We start from the raw sequence: 12,080 nt of genomic DNA, 5'->3' as shown, positions 1-12,080 counted from the left end.
TTGACCCACAATCTGAACCAATATGGCTAAATTCTCGTCCTCCCTCGAAGCCCTCCCAAGGGTATCATGCCATGTCGACCGCAAATTTCCGGCCCGCTGGTCAGGTGGAGGGGGGGGGGGGGGTTAAGTGTTTGGGAAGCCGGCAATTAAATGTAATTTCATTTCTATCAACTATCAATTTCCGCCACCGGAGGGCCAAAGGGAATCGGTCTGCCAGCAACGACCATCATGCGTAGCGATTAAAGGGCTGTACCCCTGTGCTCTGGTCGGTGTTCGGAAATGGGGGAAGACCTTCACTGTCCCGCAAAAGCCCATAGAAAACGGGTCTGTTCGTGATTGAGAAAAATCCATCAACTATCAATTTCCGGCCGAGCTTTCCCAGCACGCCGGGCACCATATTAAGGAAGTGAACGATGCAAGGGTGAACTGATGACGAACGGGGCTATAATTCGGTCAAGATTTCTAACTCTCCTGCTGCCGCAACGAAACAAAACCGCGTCCGGGCGGTGGCAGGAAACGGATGCTCGCAAAATGTCTTGAACTTTCACACTTACGCTTCACTCGCAGGTGCTGCTGGTCGCTGACGGTTTCGCCTTCGGCGTTGATTGCACTGCAAGCGTAATATCCGGCCGATTGTTTCGTCACCTTCTGCAGCACCAGACTCTGGCCGCTTTGGATGATGCGCGCGGACCCGTTGTACTGCAGCAGGACGTCCTGGTTCGGGGGGAAACGGAGAGTAGATTAAACGAGCGGTGTAATGTAATTTGATCTGTACGATGTAATACATGAGATAGAGGGGTTAGGTTTGGTCAATAGAAAGATATTGCGTTATACCAGTGCGACTCGCAGTTGGTTAGTGTTGAGGTAGTTTAAACATTTTTCTCACAGAGGGAGCTAAGAGGGTAATCACATACTGTTTTCACTTCTTTAGAGATGCTTCTAGAACTACACAAACATATGTTTTTTTGCCTAAAATTTAACATCATAAACTTCTTGCTTCATGATCTTGCTCATAAATAATTGTCAAACCCAAAGCTACAACATCTTATTGCATACCTGCAGGCGCCCAATACAATTGTTAGTGTAAGTCCAATATGAGAAGGTCGACTAAAGGAAAGCTACTAGTTAGGATTTTCGTTGCCATGATGCATGTGAATTTCTATGAAGATTGACAGACGAAGAGAAACGCTCCAAGACCACATAGTAACACAAAGCTACACCCATAGATAAACCAAGGTCCATACATTACTCCCAGTTAGTTTGTCCATAGTGTTCTTTAACACATCTGAATATCGGGACAGTCGGGCTGCACAAAGTTTCGTACAAAGTCCTCATCAACTGTTTCTTGCTTCCTGCCAATCTTCATACCAATTCCCATCCATCATTGCGGACAATATCATAGCCTTAAGCCCACCTGTAATATACCTGTAGCCACACTGAGCCACACTGAGGTGGTTGTTAAACTTCAAGAAAAGCTTGTTTGAAGTATGTTCGAATGTTACGCTCTTGTATATAGCATTTGTGGACTTTGAACATCAGCTGCTGGGCTTGAAGCGTTATCTGTCAATTGGTTCGCTTGTCAATTAATTCGATTTACTGTGAACATCACTGTGTGTGTCATGGTGAGGATTTCTTGGAACTAACGAAGGAATTGTAAAAAAAAATGAACAGATGTAGTTATCCAAACCCTTCACTTGGTTGCACCTGTGTTCTAATTGCAAAAATATACTTAGTAGACCAATATTATTAATTAATTATTTTCTAGAAACACATTTATAAGACATAAAATAGAGACAGTTTTTATTAAATGCTTGTCTCTGGTGTTTATACTTCAAAGTAACAACTGACATAGAAGCATCCAATGCTTCCGTATCTACCAATTATCTACCAAACCACCCCAAAACCGACGCTGGGGCTTTCAGTAAATTCTTAATTTCGAACCACATCAATTCGATCAACAGTGCGCTAGATAAATAACCCTCATCGACCGGCGTTCCGGTCGCAGACAAGTTCTCTGTCACTCACGCACACATACACACACACACATGCTAGCCAAATGGTGCTACTTATCATGTTGAAAAGCTCGAAAGTTCCGAGCATCGTAGGACGGAGCAATCGTCCTCCCATCCGGCCCTCCACTTGCGATGCTAATGGCACACAATCAGCTGATTGATCGATCGAGAAGAGGTTACGTTTGCTGGCGCACCTGAACCTCCCTTTTCCGTAGGATCCCAATTTCCCCCAGCCTCCCCCCCCCGCGTGCAGCAGTTGTGTGATGGTACTTACGTTGTGGAACCACTGCAGCCGCTTCCAGTCGGGATTCGCCCGTACGTGACACTCGAAGTACACGTCGTCACCTTCCTTGATGTCGTCGACGACCAGCGTCGGTCCCAGCTGGATCGTAACCATCGGCGGATCTGGCAAATCGTGAGTGATCCATTAGCATGGCCAGCAGGGTAAGGACCGTTGTTCCCATCTCTTCCCGACCCCGGTCCCCCAGCCCGGCATACTCACAGACAACATTCATCTTCCAGTCCGTCTCGAGGAACAGCCCGTTCACGTTCGGGTTTTCTGCCCGGCAGGTGAGCGTTTTGCCGTCATCCTCGGTCGTCGGCGCGAAGCTTAGGGTGGACGTGGTGGTGTTGTGGTCGACCGTTTCGTCCCGGGTGCGCCGCATCTGCCGCTTGCCCTTGTACCAGGTGATGATGGCGTTCGGGCGCGAGCCCGTACTCTGGCAGACGATTTCGTACCGCTTGTCCGCCACGAGCGTGGCCGGTGGATTGATCACCTTTATCGTCAGGGGCTTCACTGCGTGCCCGTGTGTGTGTGTGTGTTGCGGGGGAGAGAGAAAGGTAAGCCCGGTAGGTAAGTAAATGCCAGCACTAACACGGAAGAAGAGACACGATGCATTCCTGCTTTGGAGGGGCTTTGAGATGAAATTTTATATCCCTCGAAACGGATGGCCATGTTTCCCACGCCCAGCGTGTACAGGCAGCGCTCATTGTGCTACCAATCCTTTGCGCACAGCGAACATTTATGCAAAAGGCTTCAAATTCCGGCAAACAGCCCGGAGATGGTTTCCCACCCCAAAGGGAAAAGCCCCGTGTGAGGGGTGTGCAAATATTTTTACAATAAATATCACCCGTTCCGCAGCGGCGAGTACTTACGGTGCATGTCCAGCACGTAGCTCGTCTCCTTCGGCTCGACCAGCTTCGTGTTCATCGTCTGGCAGGTGAAGATGGCATTCAGATCGCTCCGCTGTATCGTAGGCCAGAGCAGCCGGTTCTCGATGACATCACCGGAGTTTTGCTCGTACTGGTCGTCCACGATTACGCCGTTGATAAGCCACCGCACCTCGGGCTGTGGCCGTCCTGTACGTGTGTGTGTACGAGTGTGTTTGCAGAAACGATGAAGAGAAAGCAAGTAGATGTTATGAATTGGTGTGTGAGTGTGTCAGTACGTGCTAGTAGGTGAGAACGGGCTGGAAAATAGATGTTTTACGGTGGAGACGCAGCGACTAACAAGAATAGAGTGTTATGAAAGGCAGGCAGACTGGATGGAACGGAGGGTTGACGCAGCGAAATTCACAGCAAAATTGCATATAATAGACAAACGAAATGTTTGACAGGTAACGCTTAAAGTTAGACACTAAAACTGTAAAGAGTTTCAAGCGTTTTTGTCCTGCAATGCTAGTAGCTGCTTAGTAAAACGTTTCAATGAACTCCATTATTGGGGCCCTTTCCGTTTTAAGTTGGTAGGCTGAAATTTCAACATGTCAGCTGTTTGCATTGTATAGCAGTTTTCGAGCAGCTATCTAAGTGGGTATAATATACAGGTGGGCTTATCCCAAGGTGTATGAATTTAGAAGGCTGATTGTTATCGCTTCTGCTTCTGAATGAAGATTTTAAGAGTGTTTTGTGTATTCGTCAAACCTCAAGAAAGCTTGTTTGAACAAAAAATTTTCACCCATCCTGTCAAAAAGTGATATTCAAATTTGATTTTGAAACCTGGTCTACATACACTTTGATTCTATAATCCATCACCTGATCTCTTTAATGCACCTTGGAGTAAAAGTAAACAACACCTTGTTTTTCCATTTTTCGAGCAGGTACTCGAATCTAATTCTAGAAGCTTTGAGGCTAGAATAATCTAGACTGAAAATTGCAGGCCAGTTTTGTGTGTGGTTTTGTATGGAGTGTTTACATGATTTCAGCCTCCAACTGTCAAACTCCATACAAAAAACTAACTAGAATCGTAAAGGGTCCCATTATTTTAAATTGGTAATAATGATTAAAAATAGCATAGTTTTCTCATATTAAATTGCAAACAAAATCATATTTTGTTGGACTTAATCTTTACCGATCACAATGATGGCAGTTTTAGTGTCAACACAGATTGAGGCTAGCAGTACGTTAAAGCAGAATAATGACTCTTTATTTCATCTGGGATTTGAAATCACAATGGGCATGTTTTCAGGGTTCGCTATCGTTGAATTAAACACGATGGAAACGCAACGACTAACAACAAGTAACGCTTAAAGTTTGGCGCTAAAACTGTAAAGCGTTTCAAGCGTTTTTGTCCTGCAATGCTAGTAGCTGCTTAGTAAAACGTTTCAATGAATTCCCCTAAGGCCGGGCTACATTGATCGTACTCCGTAGTGTAATTTTTGTGAACGCGTACGCCATCTAGCGGTAGCGGGTTGAAGCTACATGCTGGTATAATTTATATGTCAAAAAACGTTTTGGGTCGAGGAGGCTATAATTTTACCCAATGATGGATAGATGTTGGAAGATGGGGTAAAATGTTGCCAAGCGCTTTGTATGAATGACGATTTGTCCACCAACAACAATTAACGGCCTACTTTGTTGCAATTTATAGGCGTTTATCAACATTTAAAACGGCATACAAGTAGCCTGGTCAAAACTTGATGAGACACCAAGCATGAATAATTTTGACACATAAATTATACCGATATCTAGCTTGCTAGTGAAAATCGAAATTACACTTGCGAGTACGATCAATGTAGCCCGGCCTTTATTATTTGAAATTGGTAATAATGATTAAAAATAGCATAATTTTCTCATATAATGCTACTACGAATGATTTAAAGATCGTTGAACTTAACCATTACCAGTCAAAATTGATGGCAGTTTTAGTGTCAACACAGATTGAGGCTAGCAGTACGTTAAAGCAGAATAATGACTCTTTATTTCATCTGGGATTTGAAATCACAATGGGCATGTTTTCAGGGTTCGCTATCGTTGAATTAAACACGATGGAAACGCAACGACTAACAACAAGTAACGCTTAAAGTTTGGCGCTAAAACTGTAAAGCGTTTCAAGCGTTTTTGTCCTGCAATGCTAGTAGCTGCTTAGTAAAACGTTTCAATGAATTCCCCTAAGGCCGGGCTACATTGATCGTACTCCGTAGTGTAATTTTTGTGAACGCGTACGCCATCTAGCGGTGGCGGGTTGAAGCTACATGCTGGTATAATTTATATGTCAAAAAACGTTTTGGGTCGAGGAGGCTATAATTTTACCCAATGATGGATAGATGTTGGAAGATGGGGTAAAATGTTGCCAAGCGCTTTGTATGAATGACGATTTGTCCAACAACAACAATTAACGGCCTACTTTGTTGCAATTTATAGGCGTATATCAACATTTAAAACGGCATACAAGTAGCCTGGTCAAAACTTGATGAGACACCAAGCATGAATAATTTTGACACATAAATTATACCGATATCTAGCTTGCTAGTGAAAATCGAAATTACACTTGCGAGTACGATCAATGTAGCCCGGCCTTTATTATTTGAAATTGGTAATAAAGATTAAAAATAGCATAATTTTCTCATATAATGCTACTACGAATGATTTAAAGTTCGTTGAACTTAACCATTACCAGTCAAAATTGATGGCAGTTAAAGTGTCAACACAGATTGAGGCTAACAGTACGATGACGCAGGATTAGTTTGTCGAGGATTCGAACTCATTATGAGTATACTTTCAGGGTGCACGGCTTGATGATTACACTACATACACGATGTCGAATACAGATGTACAATACCATTTATATTTATACTTCATCAGTTCAATTACAAAAGCTTGATTCCGATACATCACTCTTAATTTCCACACCACTCGCAAGTACATCGAACATTTCCTTCCAGAACTGAAAGGTTCACACATCTCGTCTGGGAAACACGTCTGCTACCAACTGATCTGTCTCACAAAAACTCTTCAGCCTGCAATTCCTCTCCTGCTCTCTCTCTCTCTCTCTCTCTCTCTCTCTCTCTCTCTCTTTTTACAAGAAGGGAAAAAACACCCCTTGATGCCGATAAGCTGTATTGGAATTAATTATGTACCGCTACATCCGGCATTGAATTTATTAAAAATTCATCACAACCCCCACCCGTTTCGAACCCGTCCGGAGCGTGCGAAATGTGAACCAGAACTTTCTCGATCCGCTTGCTGTCCGTCAATCATTGCCCCGGCACCTGGGCACGTGAAGTGAAAAGGGTTTTGGGCAGAGAGCGAGCAAATCCGCAACCGGATGCCCTGGTGAGGCGCCGGGTGTCGGTGGTGAGGTAGGTGATGGTAGTATCTGTCACAAATGTTTCGTTCAGTCCCTCCCCCTTCTCTCTCTCCGCCCTCTACACGCGACGAGTTACACAAATCGAACTTACATCCGCCGCCGCCGGTCGCCGCCACCGCGAAGCCTTTACGCGCCGGAAGTGCAGTCGAAGGCGCACCCGCAGCAACCGCAAAAACGGCACCGAAACTTATCCAATATCCGCGAACTTTTTAAATTAACTATCATTTCTACTCCCCCCCCCCCCCTCCCTCCCTGCTCGTCATATTGCAGTGCCAGTGGAGAGGAGCCACTTTTGTGTATGTTTTTTGTCCCCATTTTTATTTAACTTCCAACGGGCCAACGGGCGGCTTAGCGGTGGTTGATGTCACTGCGGGACATCAAATCGTCATCGGGATAACGGGCCTTTCGATGCGCGTTTGAAACGGAATTGCATTGCCGCCCGAAACGCATCCTCTCCCCTTGGCAAGCAGTGACAAAGTTGGTACGGGAAGGCTTTCAGAAACATTGACGCATGTTGTCGCACGGGGGGGCGGTTTCCGGTGTTTCCGGTCGGCGGTGGCGGTTCGGAAGATGGCTGCCACCGATGGACGATGCACAGTTTGTTCCGCAGTGCGAGAGTATGTTTGATGTAGTCTTGTGATGATTATTAGCTTTTCCTTCCCTACAGTGTTCGCTCCGGTCACATCTAGCTTGATGAGTCCGTGGGACGCTTGAAGTGCCAAGCGAGCTTCCGGTTGATGGACGAAACGCAGCGCAGCGCAGACGCGGACGAGAGCGAGAAGCACGTGTAAAAAGAAAGAAAAAGTTTCCATTCCTAAGTGGATGGAACTGGAGAGTACAGTTTTAGCTAACTTCCGGGGTGGTGGATGTTGGCAATGGAAATCGGAACGAGCTGTAGCTCGGTCGGGATGCTGCAGCGTCGGGATGCTGCAAGGCCCCGAGATGCAACCATTATGTTTGCTTCACTGCTGTCCGGGTCCGTGCTGGGTGCCCTCGTTCGGCGACCATTATGACAAGATGACGTGAGGTGGTGATGTGACCCAGGTGGAATTCTGGTTCGGAGGATTTCGTACCGAGCGGGAGGAACACTTGCTGAAAGGGTGTACTTTAAGCGTTGGTCGCCATTGTGGAGTCGCTTGATTGAGGTTTGACTGATGCAAAAACTGACAGGGGAACTTTGTGGGAAGAGGGAGCGAATATTTGCTTAACGTGGGTGTGGAAAGTGGCAAAAGGGGCGGACGCGGTGAAGCTAACACGCGACGGTGGCGACGGTGGTGGTGTTAATGGATTTAAAGGACGCCTGGAAAGCCGTCGCCTGAAAACGTCGCAACGGCGACCCACGCTGTCCGATCCGAAAAGTCACCCACCGAAAGCCGCTTTCAACGGTAGCCGGGACCGTGGGGTTTGACAGCTAATGACAAGCCAGGGCGACAGAACCTTGTCCCGACTTTCAAACGATGTGTGTGTGTGTGTATGTAGACAAACTTACCACCAGAAACACGGCAGGTGATAACGACGTCATCGCCTTCCTCCTTCGGTCCGAGCTTGGTGCCGTTCAGGTGGCGTCCCCACCGATCCAGAACCACCGGTTGCTCGGGCAGCACTGTAAATAGATAATGAGGGGCTTAGTAGTGCCGGGTGTAAGTAGTGTCTTAATCTGTGCCAGTGGCAGTGCAGAGCGTCTCTCTCTCTCTCTCTCCCTTCGGACCCTTCGGTGTCCGTTCGTCCGGCTCATTAGGCGACCGAGCCTGCATTCGGAGGGTTTTGCCGGCCTGGTTTTTGTGGCATAATTCCCGATGCTGAAGCTCATTTTCTTTTAATAAAGTTGGGCACGGTAAGGATGTGAAGGATGAAAGTAAATCAAAATTGTAATATTTGAAGAAATCGTTAAGTGTACCGAATAAATAAGTGCATATCTTAGTTTGACATGTTTGCACACAGATGGCGCTATTCTTTAGAGCGTTGTACCATTTGTTAAACATTCGCTCGTTAAGGTTTATTAAAAAATGTCCGTTGGTGGTGAAATAAAATAAACATTTACGAAACCTATTAAAAGACCTATACAAACCAATTAAAAATAAATAAATCAAACAAATATCTATATAGCTTAGTCAACAGACATTGTAAACTAAGTATTCTAGTATATTGCCAACTTTCGGGCGCAAAAGCTTGAACGAACCTTGAACGTGATTTTATTCTGATTTAATTTCCCGACCGTTATTCATCCACATCAGACACACGCCAAACAGTCACTACAGTCACTATTCAAAATCTTAATTAGTAATTGCACCGAATGGCAGTTCAGGTACGCGTTTGCTAAATCGAGCACCAAACGCGATGCTTTTATGTGAGTTCCAAAAGGCAGAGACAACCATTTCATTAAATTCAAACCATCCCATCGCACGCCGATAACGAAACCCTCGAAGGCGCACCAATTTACTGACACGATACGCATACACACGACTGCATATCGTGAATAGGCAAGTTAAGGGTATGAATTTACGATTCGTTTCATCACACTATCAGCAGCAGCAGTAGCAGCAGCAGCAGTAGCAGCATTAAGTGGCGCTGAAAGGCTTCCACAGCATTACACTCTCCAAATGAGGCAGGTGTATTAGGGAAGATGAAAGGGAACTGTGCAGCCTGCGTGACGAGGATGTCGGTATGGGAGGGTGAAAATGCATTTAGAATTACCCAAAGAGGCAATTGGCCCAAAGTGGTGGTGGCGGCGGTGGCGATGGTGACACAACCCCATCATAATGAGATGCGATGCTCCCAAGTCGGCGCCCTTCCCCCTGGTGCATTAGCCGCACATTAGCAGCCAATGACAAGTGATTGTCATGTTTTAAGTGCATCAATTACATCAAGTAGCTGCTGCAAAAGGGAAGCCGGCAGCTGTCGAAGTAGGATGGCGCGTAAAGCACCGGAGTGACTGAATGTGTTTCGCCGACGCTAGCAACGAAGCAGTTGGCGTCCCATTGCTCGGGGGACAATTATGGTTTCGCGCGGGTTCGTCGCGTACGTCAAGTGGTGTGAATGTGTGTGTGCAGTTTATCACGTGCGATCTATCCATGTGCGCGATGCAGGATGCATAAACAGATGTACGCGATTTGTAAAGACGTTTGTAAGGTTCCATGTTTCTCCCACAGGAGAAACAATTTCGAATACTGCTCACTACTACTTACCAATGACGGACAGGTTGTACCGATACGTTTGCGTCTGTATCGTGCGGAAGTCGATTCGGCACCGGTACACTCCTTGATCGTGTCGTTTTAAATTCTGCATCAGAACGAGAAAATGGAGAAAATGTACAATTAAAGAAAAACATGCTTCTGTCCAGAACATTTTTGTGCCAAAAAAAGGTTGCTCCAGTGTTTAATCCATTTGTCCTGTGGTGCTATTGTCAATGTGCTTCAATGACTTTTGCCGTTTGAGTGGCCGCATTCGGGCAACCAATTCACAAGTTGACGCAAATGACAACAACATCCATCGGGCTCAAGATGTATCATTAAAAATGGAAGCCCCCTTGACTGTGCTTTGGAGATATTTAGCTGAAACAAGGCGGGACAAGGCTGTACAGATCAGTGAATAAATGATGCATTGTTTGCTGCATGTTCCCTGTCAGCTGTTTGTTTGGCGAAAGGATGTGTCGTCGATATGTTGTGTGCAGGAGAGTAGGGAGTGGCTGAACTGATCCGAAAAAGTGTAACGTTTCTTTGAAGAGTTACCGAACATTGATCGATGCTGGAATCGACGTGGAACATGCACAAGCTATTGCATTCTTTGGTATTTACACACAGAGCGTTTGGTAAACTACAGATCCTTTTATCAAAGAGGATGTGCTATTTTTTTTGCAGTTTTGAAATTGAACACTACCAATTAAGAATGACATGTAGAGTAAGCATAGCATCATCATACTGATAGGAGAAAACTGTGTTGAAGTACTGGCTTTTCTGAACCAAATGCTCTAAGAACAGTGAATGGTTAATTGATAAATAATCAAGAGACTTCGAATGCCAAATGACCAATGTGAGAGTCCAAATCTTGTTTTGTAATATTTAGGACAGGGGAAAAGGCAAAACATATATTTTTTAATAATTTATTGAGCTTTTCCTTTTAGTTACTTATAAACTATGTTGTTTTCCCATATGAAAAGTTATATCTAATAATTAACGGTTATTTTGAAAACATCATTTAAACGCCTGCTTCGATTACAAAGCTTACAACTGTCGAAATGTAGGTAAAAGTAAGGTTCAGCCCTCAATGTTACGCTAGCGTTATGCGTAACGCCTGTTTATCGCAACCCCAAGCAGCATTAAAACATTTGCCTGTTTTAACCGCCGTGGAGGAACAAATTGATAGATTTAATATTAATATAATTTTTCTTTTATATGATTATTTTTATATGATAATTAGAAAAGCAACAATATTTGAACAAACATAAAAAAGTACAGCAATCACTATTAAATATAAAACCCATTAATAATTCATGAGTATAAATAAATTATAATATTATTATTAAGCTGTCAGTTTTAACAGCTTCAGTGAGTTGTGACAACTTCAAGAAATACAATTATATCAATCTTATGCATAAAAAGGGTTAATCATAAAAAATGATTATTTATTTATTTTCCCAATAGCTGGATACTGAAATACATACAAGTATTTCAAGTAAGCAAACATAGATTGAATAGGTAATAATTATATTGCATTTATTTAATTTAACTATACATTTTTTTTAATTTTATATTTTCAACTCATAGGAAATGCTACTCCAATTGAAAACGTTTGGGGTGTTTATGAACTTTCTTCTTTCAGACTATTTTTTATAAACCATAGTACAACAATGAAAAATGTTAAACCTGTTATTTACTTGTAGTTTAAAAATTTAATCTCGTAGAAATCGATTTGTCTTAAAGCAATTAACGTTTTTTCATGGCAATTTAAAATATTTTTCATTCAAATAATGTACACTGGTCGGTCGCGTGGGGAACTGTATACCGACCAGTGTATAAAATGCTGCTTGGGAATATTTTAAGGGATGTAACGCTTCTCCAATGTAACGTAGAGCGCTGAGCCTTACTTTTACCGAAATGTATACCTCCTGGGCCGGTCTGGTGGTACAGTCGTCAACTCGAACGACTTAACAACATGCCCGTCATGGGTTCAAGCCCCGAATAGACCGTGCCCCTATACGTAGGACTGACTATCCTGCTACGGTAACAAAAAGTCACTGAAAGCCAAGCCCACTTCACTAGGGTACAGGCACAGGCCTTGACCGGCAGCGGTTGTTGTGCCAAAAAGAAGAAGAAGAAAACCTCCTGTCAAGTAGAAAAAATCCTAGCCAATGCTTTTGGAAAGCTAAAAACATACTGAAGCTGAAAATGCTCCTCTGGTTCCGCCCAAACATGTGTATTCCTATAAAGTAAAAATTACTCGCAATGCTTACACGGCATCGTATGTTACCACTTGCTGCCACGATT

General features: G+C 44.1%; 1 protein-coding gene across 4 annotated transcripts in view; it reads right to left on the bottom strand.

Moving 5' to 3' along the window:
• Positions 1-12,080, bottom strand: part of LOC1278969 (nephrin) — a 90,155-nt gene that overhangs the window by 29,607 nt on the left and 48,468 nt on the right. For all 4 annotated transcript variants that reach the window (XM_061656293.1, XM_061656291.1, XM_061656292.1 and 1 more), the window contains exons 6-11: positions 9,783-9,876; positions 8,087-8,200; positions 3,168-3,371; positions 2,515-2,808; positions 2,287-2,417; positions 555-714 (exon numbers count right to left, since the gene is read on the bottom strand). In XM_061656293.1, coding sequence (XP_061512277.1) covers positions 555-714; positions 2,287-2,417; positions 2,515-2,808; positions 3,168-3,371; positions 8,087-8,200; positions 9,783-9,876 — 997 coding nt within the window. The remainder of the gene's footprint in view (positions 1-554; positions 715-2,286; positions 2,418-2,514; positions 2,809-3,167; positions 3,372-8,086; positions 8,201-9,782; positions 9,877-12,080) is intronic.

This window comes from Anopheles gambiae, chromosome 3 (assembly GCF_943734735.2).
Source record: "Anopheles gambiae chromosome 3, idAnoGambNW_F1_1, whole genome shotgun sequence".
NCBI lineage: Eukaryota > Metazoa > Arthropoda > Insecta > Diptera > Culicidae > Anopheles > Anopheles gambiae.
The sequence above is the reverse complement of the archived record's forward strand: the minus strand, read 5'-3'. Positions and strand labels throughout refer to the sequence as shown.